At 35.0% G+C, this 20,012-nt stretch overlaps 1 protein-coding gene across 5 annotated transcripts; it reads left to right on the forward strand.

Moving 5' to 3' along the window:
• The first annotated feature begins 10,837 nt into the window (after positions 1–10,837).
• LOC148293794 (putative protein phosphatase 2C 60) lies at positions 10,838–19,850 on the forward strand. Of its 5 annotated transcripts, none has more exons than XM_088255495.1 (11): positions 10,838–11,316; positions 12,923–13,045; positions 16,933–16,996; positions 17,163–17,271; positions 17,740–17,863; positions 17,974–18,099; positions 18,191–18,314; positions 18,554–18,630; positions 18,807–18,859; positions 19,154–19,183; positions 19,386–19,850. In XM_088255495.1, the coding sequence occupies exons 2-11, from the start codon at positions 12,929–12,931 to the stop codon at positions 19,468–19,470; spliced, it is 909 nt and encodes a 302-aa protein (XP_088111621.1). In that variant the 5' UTR covers positions 10,838–11,316; positions 12,923–12,928; the 3' UTR covers positions 19,471–19,850. The 5 variants fall into 5 exon arrangements, with proteins under 5 accessions (XP_088111621.1, XP_088111619.1, XP_088111622.1 ...); XM_088255493.1 differs by having other exon boundaries at positions 10,840–11,316; positions 19,379–19,850; XM_088255496.1 differs by having other exon boundaries at positions 10,840–11,316; positions 19,154–19,208; positions 19,379–19,573.
• The last annotated feature ends 162 nt before the right edge of the window (positions 19,851–20,012 follow it).

Below are 20,012 nucleotides of genomic sequence, written 5' to 3' on the forward strand. Positions count from 1 at the left end.
TTCCAAATTGGACAATTTAAGTTCAACGGCAGTTCGTTCTTAATTGGAGTGGTTGGTGTATTCCATACTTCTAGGGATTGGATTTCACTCAAAACTCACCAAATGACTCCTCCCACCATAATATGATATCCCCAAGTTTTGGGCTCGATCCGAAACCAATAGGTGTTCCAAATTGGACAATACAAGTTCAACGGCAGTTCGTTCCTAATTGGATTGGTTGGTGTATTCCATACTTCTAGCGACTGGATTTCACTCAAAACTCACCAAATGACTCCTCCCACCATATTATGATGTTGCACAAGTTTGGGGTTTGATCCGAAATAAATAGGCGTTAGAAATTGGACAATTCAAGTTCAACGGCAGTTCGTTCCTAATGGGAGTGGTTGGTGTATTCCATACTTCTAGCGATTGGATTTCACTCAAAACTCACCAAATGACTCCTCCCACCATATTATGATGTTGCCCAAGTTTTGGTCTCGATCCGAAATCAATAGGTGTTCCAAATTGGACAATTCAAGTTCAACGGCAGCTCGTTCCTAATTGGAGTGGTTGGTGTATTCCATACTTCTTGCGATTGGATTTCACTCAAAACTCACCAAATGACTCCTCCCACCATATTATGATGTTGCCCAAGTTTTGGGCTCGATCCGAAATCAATAGGTGTTCCAAATTGGACAATTCGAGTGCAACGGCGGTTCGTTCCTAAATGGAGTGGTTGGTGTATTCCATACTTCTAGCGATTGGATTTCACTCAAAACTCACCAAATGACTCTTCCCACCATATTATGAAGTTGCCCAAGTTTGGGGCTCGATCCGAAATCAATAGGTGTGAGAAATTGGACAATTCAAGTTCAACGGCAGTTCGTTCCTAATTGGAGTGGTTGGTGTATTCCATACTTCTAGCGATTGGATTTCAGTCAAAACTCACCAAATGACTCCTCCCACCACATTATGATGTTGCCCAAGTTTTGGTCTCGATCCGAAATCAATAGGTGTTCCAAATTGGACAATTCAAGTTCAACGGCAGCTCGTTCCTAATTGGAGTGGTTGGTGTATTCCACACTTCTAGAGATTGGATTTCACTCAAAACTCACCAAATGACTCCTCCCACCATATTATGATGTTGCCCAAGTTTTGGGCTCGATCCGATATCAATAGGTGTTCCAAATTGGACAATTCGAGTGCAACGGCAGTACATTCCTAATTGGAGTGGTTGGTGTATTCCATACTTCTAGCGATTGGATTTCACTCAAAACTCACCAAATGACTCTCCCCACCATATTATGATGTTGCCCAAGTTTGGGGCTCGATCCGAAATCAATAGTTGTGAGAAATTGGACAATTCAAATTCAACGGCAGTTCGTTCCTAATTGGAGTGGTTGGTGTATTCCATACTTCTAGCGATTGGATTTCACTCAAAACTCACGAAATGACTCCTCCCACCATATTATGATGTTGCCCAAGTTTGGGGCTCCATCCGAAATCAATAGGTGTGAGAAATCGGACAATTCAACTTCAACGGCAGTTCGTTCCTAATTGGAGTGGTTGGTGTATTCCATACTTCTAGCGATTGGATTTCACTCAAAACTCACCACATGACTCCTCCCACCATGTTATGATGTTGCCCAAGTTTTGGGCTCGATCCGAAATCAATAGGTGTTCCAAATTGGACAATTCAAGTTCATCGGCAGTTCGTTCCTAATTGGAGTGGTTGGTGTATTCCATACTTCTAGCGATTGGATTTCACTAAAAACTCACCACATGACTCCTCCCACCATATTATGATGTTGCCCAAGTTTAGGGCTCGATCCGAAATCAATAGGTGTGAGAAATTGGACAATTCAAGTTCAATGGCAGTTCGTTCCTAATTGGAGTGGTTGGTGTATTCCATACTTCTAGCGATTAGATTTCACTCAAAACTCACCAAATGAGTCCTCCCACCATATTATGATTTTGCCCAAGTTTTGGGCTCGATCCGAAATCAATAGGTGTTCCAAATTGGACAATTCAAGTTCAACGGCAGTTTGTTCCTAATTGGAGTGGTTGGTGTATTCCATACTTCTAGCGATTGGATTTCACTCAAAACTCACCAAATGACTTCTCCCACCATATTATGATCTTGCCCAATTTTGGGCTCGATCCGAAATCCATAGGTATTCCAAATTGGACAATTCAAGTTCAACGGCAGTTCGTTCCTAATTGGAGTGGTTGGTGTATTCCATACTTCTAGCGATTGGATTTCACTCAAAACTCACCAGATGACTCCTCCCACCATATTATGATGTTGCCCAAGTTTTGGGCTCGATCCGAAATCAATACGTGTTCCAAATTGGACAATTCGAGTGCAACGGCAGTTCGTTCCTTAATGGAGTGGTTGGTGTATTCCATACTTCTAGCGATTGGATTTCACTCAAAACTCACCAAATGACTCTTCCCACCGTATTATGATGTTGCCCAAGTTTGGGGCTCGATCCGAAATCAATAGGTGTGAGAAATTGGACAATTCAAGTTCAACGGCAGTTCGTTCCAAATTGGAGTGGTTGGTGTATTCCATACTTCTAGGGATTGGATTTCACTCAAAACTAACCAAATGACTCCTCCCACCATATGATGATGGTACCCAAGTTTTGGGCTCGATCCGAAATCCATAGGTGTTCCAAATTGGACAATTCAAGTTCTACGGCAGTTCGTTCCTAATTGGAGTGGTTGGTGTATTCCATACTTCTAGCGATTGGATTTCACTCAAAACTCACCAAATGACTTCTCCCACCATATTATGATCTTGCCCAATTTTGGGCTCGATCCGAAATCCATAGGTATTCCAAATTGGACAATTCAAGTTCAACGGCAGTTCGTTCCTAATTGGAGTGGTTGGTGTATTCCATACTTCTAGCGATTGGATTTCACTCAAAACTCACCAGATGACTCCTCCCACCATATTATGATGTTGCCCAAGTTTTGGGCTCGATCCGAAATCAATAGGTGTTCCAAATTGGACAATTCAAGTTCAACGGCAGTTTGTTCCTAATTGGAGTGGTTGGTGTATTCCATACTTCTAGCGATTGGATTTCACTCAAAACTCACCAAATGACTTCTCCCACCATATTATGATCTTGCCCAATTTTGGGCTCGATCCGAAATCCATAGGTATTCCAAATTGGACAATTCAAGTTCAACGGCAGTTCGTTCCTAATTGGAGTGGTTGGTGTATTCCATACTTCTAGCGATTGGATTTCACTCAAAACTCACCAGATGACTCCTCCCACCATATTATGATGTTGCCCAAGTTTTGGGCTCGATCCGAAATCAATACGTGTTCCAAATTGGACAATTCGAGTGCAACGGCAGTTCGTTCCTTAATGGAGTGGTTGGTGTATTCCATACTTCTAGCGATTGGATTTCACTCAAAACTCACCAAATGACTCTTCCCACCGTATTATGATGTTGCCCAAGTTTGGGGCTCGATCCGAAATCAATAGGTGTGAGAAATTGGACAATTCAAGTTCAACGGCAGTTCGTTCCAAATTGGAGTGGTTGGTGTATTCCATACTTCTAGGGATTGGATTTCACTCAAAACTAACCAAATGACTCCTCCCACCATATGATGATGGTACCCAAGTTTTGGGCTCGATCCGAAATCCATAGGTGTTCCAAATTGGACAATTCAAGTTCTACGGCAGTTCGTTCCTAATTGGAGTGGTTGGTGTATTCCATACTTCTAGCAATTGGATTTCACTCAAAACTCACCAAATGACTCCTCCCACCATATTATGATGTTGCCCAAGTTTTGGGCTCGATTCGAAATCAATAGGTGTTCCAAATTGGACAATTCAAGTTCAACGGCAGTTCCTTCCTAATTGGAGTGGTTGGTGTATTCCATACTTCTAGCGATTGGATTTCACTCAAAACTCACCAAATGACTCCTCCCACCATATAACAGCGTTATAATATTTCTTTACCAATGTATACCATGTAATTCTATAAGACAACTTGACCTATCATCTTTCAATCCCTATTAGATAGGCCTTATGCTCTACATTATTTGGTTTATTGAGAATATCTACTCACAATTATCAACACTAGCCTCTCCGCATGCGCTTCCGCGCCTGCGAGAGGCCTTTTTTTTTAAAAAAATATTTATATATTTTAGAATTAAAAAAGATAATGGGTTGTTGTGTTCCATAAAAAGAGGATCCATTATCTGATTTTTCTTTTAATTTAAAATTTTTTTAATATGAAAAAGTGTGAATTTACCATATTATCCTCATTTAATTAATAATTTCATTCTTAATATTTGCATTAACCAAGGGCATTTTTTTGGTATTTTAAATGTTTCACCATTCTTTGTCTTTTGCTTTATATATATAGATAATGGGTAGTTGTGTTCCATAAAAAAAGGATCTATTATCATATTTTTCTTTTAATTTTAAATTTTGTTAATATGAAAAAGTGTGAATTTACCATATTATCCTCATTTAATTAATAATTTCAATTGTTAATGTTTACATTAACCAAGGGCATTTTCTGGTATTTTAAATGTTTTACCATTCTCTACATTTTGCTTTATATATATAGATATATCTTTTAAGTAAATATTACAACCAATAAAGAAATCACTACAACAATTTTAGGAAATAATCACTATTTTTCTAAACTATCATATAAATGATTGGCCTATGTATTTTAAGTTACTAAATGAAACTTTAAAAAAAATAAACAAATTTTGAAATATAAAACTTTCATAATTAAACTTGAATTTCTTTTATGTCTATATATCCATCTCTAACTATCATATTAGGCCTTTGTGTAAAAAAAAGAAAAAAAAAAGAAAAAAAAAAAAGCAAGCAGTTCACAAATTCAAGTTCATAATAAAATGATGTTATCATGCCCATAGGGTACAAAGTCAGATCAACATATATTTCATACACAACTAAGTTGAGAACATAAACTTGATACTCTATTTTAAAAAAAATTGGTACTCAGAGAACTCACCTAGTCAGCCAAAACTACTATTGCTTTTGCTTTCGAACTATTTCCACCTAACAAATCATAAAAATATGAATTAGAAACATATTCTGTAAAACATATCATAAAATTTAAAATAATTTAAATAAAATTGATAATGTAATTCAGTATTTTGAACACAAAGTATTTTATGAAAGAAAGTTAAGTTGTCGACAAAATTTTCTTTGACATTAAAAATATTCTTTTGGGGTGATAATACCAAAGGTAGGAAAAGCAAAATATTCTTTCACATTAATGCTTTAATTAGTAATTAAGTATGAGGTTCTGCGTGTTGTTTTTGGGATGGGAAAGATTAAACAGCTTGTTGTTGTACTGTTGTGATTATAATTTACCTTTTGGCTTGTTTTATGAAATATCTAGTTACCCAAAAAAAAGCTACGATTTGTAATTGTGTTTTATTGGTCAAATCCCGCCGCCTTGAGAACGCTTTGTGTGCTCGTTATTTTTCTCATTCGGGAGAACCTCCACTACAAATACACTAGACACTATCTCTCCAAATCAATATATTAGAGATGATCAAACTCTAGTTTCAGCAGGTGGAACCTTTCAACTGGGATTCTTCCTATGGTATGTTTATATACCTCGTGTTATTTCTTCTTCAGTTCTCTTTTTCAAACTAAATATCCGAGTTTTGTATTTGAGATGAAAAATATGGGGCTGCTGACCTTTTTTTTTTTTAGCTTACGGCTTTCCTATTCTCTTCTGAGCATAATTTGGTACCAAGTTTAAAAAAATAACCCGTTGGCAATTAATTAGAACAGCTAGGCATGCGTGCATGCAAAAGTAGAAATCAAATTCATTCAAAGTTTACAACCAGGCAGGAGGAGGTAGCTAGGGAATCTTAATGACCGAAAAAGAATGACTCTATAATAAAGGTCATGTAGAAAGACAAAAAAATACTCAAATGCCAGGATCAACAACACAGCTTCTCAATGCTCAAGCAGCAAAATGTTCTCACACAGACACGGAAGAAAATAGAAGGAAGAAGACTGAAGCAAAAAACTCAGAGAGAATGGAGAGAAAAAGCTGAAGCAACCTCACAGATTAATTCACCTTCAATAATAAAAAGTTTTGCTACAACACTCATTACAAAATAGAGACAACGTTTCTTTGAGAAACCCAGAGTCTTTCCAGCAAAAAAGAAAAAAGTTGCCTAGAGAACAGCATGCTTAATAAAGTAATCTTTTAACTTTGGCAATTAATTATGGTATGGATGTACACGTTTCCATGTTAATAAAGTAATCTTTATTTGTTTATTTAAGATTATTTTATGAAGGGTGTGGAAGTGGCTTCCTTTATTTGTTTATTTAAAAGTTAGAATATGGCTCATCCTTACGCTCTCCTGATGCTTCCCATGTTTGTTATTTACTTTAATATATTCAAAATATTTATTTGTTTATGTGTCATTTAGTAAAGTAAAAAAGGCATTATGGAAAAAATAAAAAATTATTAAAAGAAACCGGCTGTTTTTTGAAAAGCAGCTTTGAGAAGCTGAGTCCAAGGGTCCAACTTGCTTTGAAAAACTGCTTTGAATGACCCGATGTTATGTGTGCAGAGAGATAGTTTCCTTTTCTTTCTTTTTATTTTTTTTTGCTGGGCTAAGAAAAAAAAAAAAGCAAAATACCTTGTGGAGGGATTGCGAGAAGAATGTGTGGTCGGCGTCGCTGAAGGCAAAAGGTGGAGAGACCTTTCTACTAACCAAGACTGCAGGTACATTATAGTATAATAAGTTCAAGGTAGAAAAATTGAAAGAACAAAAAAATTCTTGGAACCATAATTGTGGACAGAACATAGAAAATTCATAGGAAAATTAAAAATTTATGTTAAAAAAAACATCTTCAAACTCTATGTTTTTTTTTAAAGTGAAAGAAGCAACACAGAATCGAGGAAAACAAACTCATTTTACCGGGATGCACAATTTTGCACTCTTGGGATTGAATTTTCGTTTGGCCTCAGAGACAGAGGGAGGAGATGCCTAATGTTGGGTTGTGTGGATCGATGAGATTTGGGGTTGAGCTTAAGAAAGAGAGATCGGCAGATTTGAATAGGTGGTATAATGTCGGGTATTTTGCTGGGTTGTAAGAAAGATATTGTGAATTGTAGTGGGTGGGTAGGAGAAGGAACCTTGAAAAGAGCTTTGAGTTTCAACTTGCAGGGCATCCGTTCCTTAAATTCACCATATTCAACAGTTTTATTGAGAAACAAGGCAGAATAGCCATGATTTTCTAGTGTTTCCCGCCTAGAATTTAATCTCCCGCCCATTTACTTGGCAACCCAATTACTAAACAGTCGTAGATTCCAACATTGAAAAGTTTTGCTACAACACTCATTACAAAATAGAGACAACGTCTCTTTGAGAGACCTAGAGACTTTCCAGCAAAAAAGAGAAAGGTTGACTAGAGACAACAACCGACAGCATGGGTAATACAAAAATGAGCTCATTGAACCATGCATGAGCAAACCTAGCGGATTAGATATGACAAGTGTGGATATTTATAGGCTCGGGTCGATACTCATGTAATGAATACGTACACGACAATGAAACTTCAATATCTTTAGAAATCTTCAAAGGGAAACATGCATGAGCATGTGCATTAATTCATGAATAATTCAATCCAATAAAATAAAGCATCTTATGTGCCACGAAACCCTTAAAAAAGCTTTGAACCCTTCACATCATGATTGATTGATTCATCACAAGATGAAAGATCAAAAGGAAGCCAAGTTTTACCATTTCTCTCAGAGTCAATAGCGTGATGCACTTTGAATTCAATTCAATTTTAGGCATCGTCTTCCCTTCTTTTTCTTCTTTTTTATTTTTAAATGAGAATATATTACCTATTGGCTGTCGAAATTTGTTTACCTTGTACAAAACTCACAATTATCTGCCTTAAAAGGAAAAAACCAAAAATTAAACCAACCTTGAAAGATTTATATGTAGATAGTAAATAGATGCCAAGTTATTAACAAAGGATGAGTTTTGAAATTGCTCAAAGACTGCCAAAGATATTAACAACCAGCTCCGGCGATATTATCAATCTTACGACTTCCGATCCTAAATACTTTTTTGCACCATATATACTACAATTGTTTTGTTTCCATGCCTCTCTTGATTTACATCTAAATCATTCTTGTGCCCCAGATGGATAACATTTTTATTTTATTTTATTTTTGCCATTGTTACGCCTCTCTTGAAGTTATACACAACTAAGTTGAGAACAAAAACTTGATACTCTATTTTTAAAAAAATTGGTACTCAGAGAACTCACCTAGTCAGCCAAAACTACTATTGCTTTTGCTTTCGAACTATTTCCACCTAACAAATAACAAAAATATGAATTAGAAACATATTCTGTAAAACATATCATAAAATTTAAAATAATTTAAATAAAATTGATGATGTAATTCAGTATTTTGAACACAAAGTATTTTATGAAAGAAAGTTAAGTTGTCGACAAAATTTTCTTTGACATTAAAAATATTCTTTTGGGGTTATAATACCAAAGGTAGGAAAAGCAAAATATTCTTTCACATTAATGCTTTAATTAGTAATTAAGTATGAGGTTCTGCGTGTTGTTTTTGGGATGGGAAAGATTAAACAGCTTGTTGTTGTACTGTTGTGATTATAATTTACCTTTTGGCTTGTTTTACGAAATATCCAGTTACCCAAAAAAAAGCTACGATTTGTAATTGTGTTTTTTTGGTCAAATCCCGCCACCTTGAGAACGCTTTTTGTGTGCTCGTTATTTTTCTCCTTCGCGAGAACCTCCACTACAAATACACTAGACACTATCTCTCCAAATCAATATATTAGAGATGATCTCTCACCAAAAAAAATATATATTAGAGATGATCAAACTCTAGTTTCAGCAGGTGGAACCTTTCAACTGGGATTCTTCCTATGGTATGTTTATATACCTCGTGTTATTTCTTCTTCGATTGAAATGGTTTAAGCAACGATATAATATTTTTTATGAGCTTATGCGTCATAGCTCTGGGTTTGGGTGGGATCCAATCACAAAGAAGTTCACCGCTAGTGATGAAGTGTGGAAAGATTATATTAAGGTGAGCTTCTATTTTCGAAAATATATTATATGATAATTTATTATTTTGTATGTGTATGCATTAATTGTATGTATTTTTTTTATTCATAAAATAAATATAAAAATAAGTATTTAAAAGTCTATAAAACTCTATGACAAAAGTATATGAAAGTTTGTCACTTTACTTTATAAAGTACGTAAAAGTCATTAAGAATCTGTCTAGAAAAGTCACTCACTTAAAAATATATCCCTAAATATCTGAGTTTTGTATTTGAGATGAAAAATATGGGGCAGCTGACCTTTTTTTTTTATAGCTTACGGCTTTCCTATTCTCTTCTGAGCATATTTTGGTACCAAGTTTAAAAAAATAACCCGTTGGCAATTAATTAGAACAGCTAGGCATGCGTGCGTGCAAAAGTAGAAATCAAATTCATTCAAAGTTTACAACCAGGCAGGAGGAGGTAGCTAGGGAATCTTATTATCTTAATGATTGAAAAAGAATGACTCTATAATAAAGGTCATGTAGAAAGACAAAAAAAATACTCAAATGCCAGGATCAACAACACAGCTTCTCAATGCTCAAGCAGCAAAATGTTAGAAGACTGAAGCAAAAAACTCAGAGAGAATGGAGAGAAAAAGCTAAAGCAACCTCACAGATTAATTCACCTTCAATAATAAAAAGTTTTGCTACAACACTCATTACAAAATAGAGACAACGTCTCTTTGAGAGACCCAGAGACTTTCCAGTAAAAAAGAAAAAAGTTGCCTAGAGAACAGCATGCTTAATAAAGTAATCTTTTAACTTTGGCAATTAATTATGGTATGGATGTACACGTTCCCATGTTAATAAAGTAATCTTTATTTGTTTCTTTAAGATTATTTTATGAAGGGTGTGGAAGTGGAGTCCCTTATTTGTTTATTTAAAAGTTAGAATATGGCCCATCCCTTACGCTCTCCTGATGCTTCCCATGTTTGTTATTTACTTTAATATATTCAAAATATTTATTTGTTTATGTGTCATTTAGTAAAGTAAAAAAGGCATTATGGAAAAAATAAAAAATCATTAAAAGAAACCGGCTGTTTTTTGAAAAGCAGCTTTGAGAAGCTGGGTCCAAGGGTCCAACTTGCTTTGAAAAACTGCTTTGAATGACCCGATGTTATGTGTGCAGAGAGATAATTTCCTTTTCTTTCTTTTCATTTATTTTTGCTGGGCTAAGGAAAAAAAAAAGCAAAATACCTTGTGGAGGTATTGCGAGAAGAATGTGTGGTCGGCGTCGCTGAAGGCAAAAGGTGGAGAGACCTTTCTACTAACCAAGACTGCAGGTACATTATAGTATAATAAGTTCAAGGTAGAAAAATTGAAAGAACAAAAAATTCTTGGAACCATAATTGTGGACAGAACATAGAAAATTCATAGGAAAATTAAAAATTTATGTTAAAAAAAACATCTTCAAACTCTATGTTTTTTTTTGGAAGTGAAAGAAGCAACACAGAATCGAGGAAAACAAACTCATTTTACCGGGATGCTTAATGAAGTAATCTTTCAACTTTGTCAATTAATTATGGCCCGTAATGCCTCTTTAGTTTTTTTGCAAGCAATGGATGTACACGTTCCCCATCCAATTTTAATAAAGTAATCTTTTTGAAAAAAAAGAAAGAGAGCTCATTGAACCAATAAACAAAGCAAACCTAGCGGACAATGTTCTATACAAAATGGATAAAGTATAAAATTTCGCTTTGGATTCTTTGGCTTGTTGAACTTTCAACAGGTCAGGTGGGTGGATGGCAGTGACATAATTAGCCATGCATATTCTCGACAATCTAATTTTCTACTCTCTGCTGCTACTGTTTCAGTGTGGTGGGACAAAAGGAGCCGTACGACCCCTTGGTATACCTGAAGTTTGGCTGTGGACTCCATGAACTACCCTTTGGACAGCAGCTGAATGAGCTCTTGTGTGCACACCAGGTGCTCGACGAAAGTCCCAGCAGATTTGTCTTGCTCTGCTGTGCAGCTGCGATGCACGCTGTGTGTAATTTTTTTTTTTATAAACGAGTCTTGCCAAACGATGTCAATTATTGACTTAGCCTTAAAACGACGTCGTTTTTACAGCTAATTCCACAACCCCCCTCCTTCAACCGAGACCTATACTTCACCCCAAATTTATTTGTTTTCTTCTCCAACTTCCAATCATACCTCAATCTTCCCCAAACTCTCAACCCCATTTCTGCTGCTGCCGTCCAAATTCAAGTAAGTTATAAGCTCTATCTTTATTTGTTTATTTAAGATTATTTTATGAAGGGTGTGGAAGTGGAGTCCTTTATTTGTTTATTTAAAAGTTAGAATATGGCTCAGCCCTACGCTTTACTATGATCTTCCCATGTTCTTACATGTTTGTTATTTACGTTAATATATTCACACTTTTTATTTGTTTATGTTTCAATTAGTAACTTTAAATACATAGGAAGGATGACTGAGATTAGCTAATAAATCATCATCGTTAATTGAGGCCATGATACACCTAAGCAAAAATAAATAAAAATTGAAGCTAGGAAGGATAGTGGCATTTGCTCCATATTTGTCCCAAATAGCTGCAGGCAGTTACAGTTTTCAAATGATTAAATATATAAGCTCATTTGAAATAAACAACTGTTCTTGTAATCACCCATGCCATCAACACAATTAACTTCCTTGCAGAATCTTTTGAAGAAGATTAAACTAGTTATATATACATATATTCCTTTGATAACTGTTGATCTTGTACTTTTATTCGAATTGTTTTTGGGGTCAAGTATTCGATTTGTACTAAAATTCTTGGCTTTCCAAAAAGATAGGGGCTTTCCAAATTCTCTGCAGCAGTTGGCCAGGCCTTTGGTCTTTTAAGTCACCAAATTGTCATAGGAAGATTAATATTAATATTTGATATTATTAATTTAATTAGCTTTTTATAATTATATTATTATGTGTTTTTTAACTGCTCTTTTGTGAGTTTTGGTTTGTGGGCAATTGACTATCAGGCTTGTAATTCCGTTCTTTCAGAAGCTCCAAATTCTCATAAAATTTTGAGTCATTGAGAGAGAGAGAGAGAGAGTGATGAAAACCATAACCACTAAAACCAGCACAAATTAGAGAGATTGAGTGCTTAATTGGTTATTGATGGGTTGATATTAGGTGGATGGATTCATAATTTTCATGGCTACTCTAATCACAGTGCTTTTTTCTTAATTAAAAAGGTTATTATCTCAGTTTTTGCTTATGTTAGACGGTTATGAGAAAATTTGAGAGCAAAAAGTTGAATTTGGAGTTTCATGAACGCATAATAAATGAGTAATATTATTTAAGGGTTGATTAAACAACACTTTACGCCAATCAAAACTCAGTTATGTTTCCATGTTGGGCATAAAAATATATAATTTGTTTGAATATTATTAGAGTTCGGAAAAAGGTGTGATAAATGGATTAATTCCTTCTTCAAATAATCAAATTCCATAACCAAGCAGCTTTCATGCTTAATCTTGCAAGTTTTTTTTTTTTTTTTGGTCTGAGCTTAATCTTGCAAGCTAGTCCATAACAGATATGAAAACAATCATAAAGTCCCTTTCATGGTAGATAAATTAAGTGCTTGAGGGTCATGCCAAATTGCCAATGTCTGCCCTTTTAAATGAAAACTATACCATAATTTTGAGTTTCTAGAAATCCCATTGTGTTTTCTTACCTGTATTTTCTTAATATTCATACAAGTTATCACTAAAGCCCACAAGTTATCACTAAAGCCCTTTGGTTTTTGAATAAATTATTTTTTTCAGTGTGAAATTGTGGGATCAATGTTTCTGATTGAGTTCTTATTGAATTTTAGATTGGAATGGGTATATATCTAGCTACTCCCAAAACTGAAACGTTCTCTGAAGATGGTCAGAATGATGTGGTCAGATATGGTTTGTCATCAATGCAAGGATGGCGTAACACTATGGAGGATGATGTGAGTAAATACAACCTTGCTCTTCCTATTACAAGTCACTGCTAAAAAAACCTCACACTAGTTACTGATTTTATTTGCCCCCAGCTGTGAGTAAATACAATCTTTCTCTTCATTCCCTCTTCTCTCTCTCCACACATGCATACAACCTTCTGCTGACAACATGTAATTATGAAAAAACATTTTGCATTTCCAAATTTACCCTTGACAGAAACTAAAGAGTAAAAAATCCTTAGTTTTACACTTTCTTGCTGCTGCATTTGCCTTTTTTGTTCATTTAATTTTTGCACCAGCTACTTGTGGCAGCAAACACTACCCGCTGCCAAATCTCTGTCTCTCTCTTTCTCTCTACCTCAATCTCTCGCATATTGGGGTGGTGAGAAAAAAACTTTCTCGTCTGTCGCATATTTGTGTCTTTCGCTACCTCTATAGACCTTTTTTTTTTTGGGTCAAAACCTCTACAGACCCTTTGGTTTCCAAATCATGAAGGGTTGAACACTTTTTAGATTTGAGAAGTTTAAAAAAAATTGTTCAATTTAATCAACGGGTAAAGAGAAGGAAGTGGGAAGGTGGGGTGAATATGCGGAGGGGATGAGGGAGATGTGGTTTTGGGGTAACGAGGGGGATGAGGAAGAGGAAGTGGGTCTCTTGTATATGCTTGTTTGAAAGTGAAACAGACAACAAATAAACAAAATAAACACACCAAACATAACGAACAAAGAAACAAATACAATCAATGAACCAAAGTAACGGATAAAAAATTAAATTTAAAAAACAAATAAGGAGCATAAAATTAGGCTAGCTCTGTTGCAAATAAAATTCGAAATCTTGGATTATTATTGAAGAACTTCATAAAATATTTCACAGTTTTCCTCTGCAGAAAACGTGTAGAAGAAACAAATCTGAAAATAAAAGTGGGATGAGAGAAAAACTGAAAATAATATATTGAAGAGAGGATTTTGTTGGGTTTTATAGTGAATAGAACTTGGGAGAAGGGAGAAGAGAGAAGGGTCTGATACTGACAAAAAAAGTGAAAAGAATAGGGTGGAAAGCAGAAAGGTAGCTTAGGAAGCGTGCAATTTTTTTATACATGCATTGCAAATTTGAAAAGGATCAAAGATGGAGAAAGAGGGTCGTCGACCTGTCTGTAAATGATAAAATAATAATATTTGTAATTTTTCGTAATCTGCATTGTGATTTATGAGCAGCGTGAAAAGCCCGTTTGTACTTTCATACGTCTCCACGGTAAAACCATTTAGGCCAGGCACCTCCAGCCTTTTCAGCGTACCTAACCATTTCAAACTTACCTTTTTCACTTTTTTTTTATAATCATTTTCACATACAAATTGGACATAAGATTCTACAGAAACTTTTTCCTTTATGTTTTCGAGTAGAAGGTTACTCAAGTGAATTGGTGCACAAAATTTAAAACCCATATGGAGCATTATATCACTTCATTAATTGTCATTTTACGAAATGTGATTTTTCCTTTATAGTCTAAAATTAATCTAATTTATTGGAGAGAAATTCGAAATTAAGTGCGAGGAGATGACCTAACACGTTTACGAATGTTATTTACGAAATGTGATTTTTCCTTTGTAGTTGAGAAAAAATGACTTTTGTTTAGAAAAAAACAGGATTTTATTTAAAACATAAATTCGAAACAGAGTTTAATAACTTGTGTTTCTTGTAAAATGTAAAGCTAATGACTACCTCACAAAGGGGACTCTCTCTCTCTCTCTGCATTTATTTGCTGCATGAGCGGTTGGAAGATTTACTTTCCTTTCAATGGCACTGTTTATGCATATGCATGGCTTGTGCACAAACATTTACACCAAATTAAATCATTACCGAAACTTAATTATAACTCAAATCCTTCTTTTGGGAATTTCCTTTCAGTCAGAGTGTACGTGTATACAATACTACATGACTACAGTCACTAAAATTTAATTTCTCAATGTGATGAATAATGCGTTCTTGTCACATTATTTAATGTGCCAAATAAATTCTTATTTTGGCAAACTGAATTCGATAATGCTAGCCAGGATTTTCTCATCATTACCACTGATGATATTGTTACATTTGGTTTCTCAACTAAATTGACAAAGGATATTTGGTTTCTTGAGTAGATAAATGCAAGAGAATGAGAGTATATTTTTGTTACATGTTTAATAAATTTGGTCAAAATAGATTACACGTGTAATGATGTTATAAAGTTCGATTGAGTTTAGGCCACACATTTAATGATTCAAATAAGAATCAACTTAATTTATGGTTTAAATTTACAATCTGACAACATAAATATTTTGTCAATTAATTCGACAGTATAATATCTTACTTATTAGAAACAAATGAGAAGATCCAGAGTCAGACCCAACTTTACCATATGTTCCTCTCCCTCACAAACACACATCAGAAAACACAGCGCTTGTGTTGTGTGTGTGGAATTCATCAAGTAAGTACACGCCTATGCAATGCAACTATTTGAAATGAAAGAGCGAGAGCGTGCAGAGGAGTACAACTACTTTTACTATTTTACTGATTTGCTGTTTTACTACTGTAAAGTAGACTATGTATATATAGAGTGGTCCAGTCAACAGGCGTTGGGCATATTCATGATCCTCTCTCTCTCTCTCTCTCTCTCTCTTTCACAATCTTGCATTGCATTGCATGTAAACAAACCTGGTTTCCTAGGTTTCCCCTTCACAATAATACACACTAGAATACAACACAAAACAGGCCTGCCTGCTTAGCTCAGGCTCATATTTTTATTTTTGGGTGTACCTTTTTGAACTGTATGTGATGGAATCTTCAGGGGATGATAAGGTTGATGAGTCACAGTCAAAGTCCTGCCTGCTTGCCTGCCAACCTAGGCTACCATTCTAATCTTCACTGTGTACCTGCCAGAATTATAGAGTGAGATTTTTTACCCTTCGATCATTCTTATTTATTCTCTCTCTCTCTCTCTCTCTCTCTCTCTGTGTGCAAGGTTTCCAATTGTGAACTAATTTGCATGCGGCCGGATGGATACTATTGTCTTGAGAGAGAGAGAGAGAGAGAGAGAGCAGTTCAAATTATTGAAGCAACAGTTCATGAGGACTTCCTTGCAGACTGCCTTGAGAGTTGAGAAGGGTCTAGCTAGCTAGGGCTTCAAAAGCTTCTGTTCTCACGAGCTTTCAGTTCTAAATACTAATTAAAGACTGTTCGATAAATATTCCGGTTGAATTGAGTGGGCTAAAACAGATTGTCATGTGATGCTTCTCCATTCTTCCAAGTTCAAAGTTCAATCTCTTTGTAGGGGTTCCATTTGGTTGATAAATCACAAAATTTTATATACACAAAATAGGCATGCATGTTCTTGTCCCCAAAGGACCTAGAAAAGGTGAACTGATTAGACTGGAAATAGAAACGGTGTTTTTTTTTTAAAAAAAAGTTTGGGCTCTTGGTAATATATAAATTTTTTGAGGCCCTTCTAATTCGGAGGCCCATGGCCGTCGCCCTCGGCGCCCAGGCCCAGGGCCGGCCCTGTTTGTATTAGTTGTATCCATCATGTACCACTTTGTATTGTCTCTTAGTTTATTATTATCAATCTTGTATAAATACCTCATATATGGAGATGAATAAATCAAGCAAAACATCATTCAATCATCAAATCTTTCAATAATTCTACTTTAACTCAAAACATTTATCACAATGAAATCTTGTAAAATATACTGAAAACAGTGAGAAAAAACTTCGATTTTAATTAATGGTTTCTTATTCAGAACAATGACCTTATAAAGGATGCAAAATGTGGTACACATAGATGCTATGATTATTTACTTTGTTTATCAAATATTTTGTCACATCATTAATATGTTGTTTGTTACCATGTTGATTTGTTTTATTAGCATGCAGCATATCCTGATATGGATGCATCTACCTCATTCTTTGGTGTTTATGATGGGCATGGAGGTAATAATGGGCAATTCAAATATCTACATATATACAAGACCTTTTTAGTACAAGAACGCATGCCTTTTTATGATTATCAGACCTATACATATGCAGTTTGCGAGGTATATTAGCATAAATTTATATTTTTTGTGTTATTACTTACCTATTTCCAATCATTGTTTAGGCAATATAGTTGCTAAGTTTTGTGCGAAGTATCTTCACCGACAAGTCCTCAAGAATGAAGCATATGTGGCCGGAGATATAGGAACTGCTGTTCAAAAATCTTTTTCTAGGTTACACCTTGAATGCACATGACTTCATTTTCATTGGTTTAAATTACGTTGATGCTTCTTATGACATCCAACTAGTAATGTAGCCATTTCACATTTTACTTAGTTTCTATCATAAAATATTAAAGAGACATCATCATTCATTTCATGTTGTGATACCATTGAAGCATCAAAATAGATACATGAGTTACCTTGAACCAAATTCATCCAAAATCCAAATAAATGTAATGCCAAAATTCGTCCACAATGCCTAAACCTCCAACACTAAACAATTTTCCCAGCCCCATATATATATATAGTTTATGCCTATTTTTCATGCATCCTTATGAGATGGTAACAATAAAAATAATTGGCTTTTATTCTATTAAGAAATAATAATAATAATAGGCTTTTATTGCGTACCTTTATAGTTGTGGTCTTATTATATTCTTTGTTTTTGAGCTTGAAGATGTTGTTAGTTGATTTATGCAGAATGGATGAAATGATGTGCAGACAAAGGGGTTGGGCAGAGTTAAATATTTTGGGGGGAAAGATAAACAAGTGTACTAGCATGACAAAGGATAATGATCAAGCTGATGATTGGGGTTTTGAGGAGGTATGTGCAGCAATCATAAAGTGGATTGAAGTTATTATATCTTTATATGGAGCATATATTGAACTGCTTGGTCTCACCTCATTGTGTATAAAAATAAAATATGTTTTCAGGGTCCTCATTCTAATTTTACTGGCCCAAGTTCTGGGAGCACAGCCTGTGTTGCAATTCTTAGAAACAACCAACTTCTTGTTGCAAATGCTGGTGATTCTCGTTGTGTAATATCTAGGAAGGGTCAGGTAATTTATTATTTTACTTTAGTTACTTAAATATCATTATACATTCTTGGCTCTCTTTGATTGTTGTTTTGATTTCACTTCTTTTTTTAAGGTATATCATCTCTCAAGAGATCACAAACCTGATCTTGAGCTTGAGAAGGAGAGGATTTTAAAAGCTGGTGGTTTTGTCCATGCAGGACGAGTCAATGGCATGTTGAATGTTTCAAGAGCTATAGGTAGTTTTAGTGTGTGAGAACTTTTCATATATTAGCCTTTTCAATTTCAAATACATTTGTACTGATGAGAACCGATGAAAACATGTCTACTGCTATCTTGTTACCAAAGTAAAAGCGGTATGAACATGCATATAAACACGCAAAAATCTGTTGACATGTATGCATGATTGTGGAGGGGAGCGAAAGAGATTTTTCATTTTGTGGTTCCCATACTCATATCAGTTTTGCATATACTGCAGGTGACATGGAATTCAAGCAGAACAAATTTTTGCCAGCTGAAAAGCAAATTGTAACTGCTACTCCAGATATAAACAATGTATATATATCTACTTTATGGGTGGATAAAATGGTGGTTTTTGGGCTATCTACATTTTCAAGTTTCACAAAATCGTTTTGGCACCTATTTTTTGTCAAACAAAATAATATAGAAACAAGATAAAATTACATGTTAATTTTGTCTTCCATTTTAATTTTTTACTGTTTTGAAATTAGGTTGAGCTTTGTGATGATGACGAATTTATCGTCCTAGCATCTGGTGGAATCTGGTATGTCTTAAGTTGAACTTTTTGTTTCATTTTAGCTTTGATGACTTTCATGTCTTGTAAGGAAGAATTTGCCCCAGTTTTGCCTTGAAGTCTCGATTAGCTTTATTGATGGACTATAGTCACTATATTGTACTTACATCCAAAATTAAAAGATAATAGTTGATGGTAAATAATAAATATTTTATCTGTTGAAGAATTGTATTGTAAAATATATTATTGATTATTTGATTTACTTCCGAAAGTCTTATAATATATTCTAAATCTAAGTTAATGTTTTTGTTTATTTCTTTACAGGAATTGCATGTCTACCCAGCAAGTGGTAGAGTATGTACATGAACAATTGAGTTTGGCGAGTGCATTTCTCACCCTTTTCTTTTGTTTATTTTGTTCTTTTGGTTTGAAAGCAAGCCCATCAGTCTCGTAATGCAATTGAAGTTGTTTCTTATACACTTACATGTTGCTTGATTAAGGGTAAGAATGATGCCTAGTATTGTCTCATTGACACGCATCATTGTAAAGTATGCAGGAAAGCAAGTTGTCTGTGGTGTGCGAGAGAGTCCTTGATAGGTGTTTGTCGTCAACTGCTGGTGGTAAAGGGTGTAATAACATGACCCTGATAATAGTACAGTTCAAGAAGCCCGTGTTTTCGGCTGAATCTGAGGACGAGAAACCCTCACCAAAAGAGGAAGCTGTAATTGGAAGTGATTCAAAGGCAGTAGTGAATGATTGTTAGTCAGTAAAAGGAGAGGGGAGTCAAACCTCTACCCACAAGCAGAGGTCAACAAAGAGCACAACCACCTTATAAACTCTCAATAGTAACTAGAAGAGATTGTTAAAATCTCAATTTTTGGGCTGCTCTTGAATGTTTATTTGATAACTTGAATAGTATGTACTCGTTATAACAAAGTACAACCCAAGTGGTTGAAAAACAGAAGCATATTGTATATAAATATCTTTGAACGGTTTACAAGATGGAATTTCTTGGGTCTAATTTTGTTTGACTTTGTATTGGGTTTGTTTTCTCTTCCTGGTTTTGATATAGAAATTTTGTTATAATCATAGTGTTGGTTCCATTTTTCCGCAAGATTTCCTCGCTATATCATACTAGATGGTGTAATTCTATCTATTTTTTATATCGAAATCTTGTTATGAT

The sequence above is a fragment of the Prunus avium genome, chromosome 6, assembly GCF_965620075.1.
Source record: "Prunus avium chromosome 6, drPruAviu1.hap1.1, whole genome shotgun sequence".
Classification (NCBI taxonomy): Eukaryota; Viridiplantae; Streptophyta; class Magnoliopsida; order Rosales; family Rosaceae; genus Prunus; species Prunus avium.

Coding starts and splice junctions, on each gene's coding strand:
- LOC148293794 (XM_088255492.1), top strand. CDS start 12,929: ATGGGTATATATCTAGCTACTCCCAAAACTGAAACGTTCTCTGAAGAT. Junction 13,046..16,932: donor GTAACACTATGGAGGATGAT/GTGAGTAAATAC, acceptor TTGTTTTATTAG/CATGCAGCATATCCTGATAT. Junction 17,864..17,973: donor ATGATTGGGGTTTTGAGGAG/GTATGTGCAGCA, acceptor ATATGTTTTCAG/GGTCCTCATTCTAATTTTAC.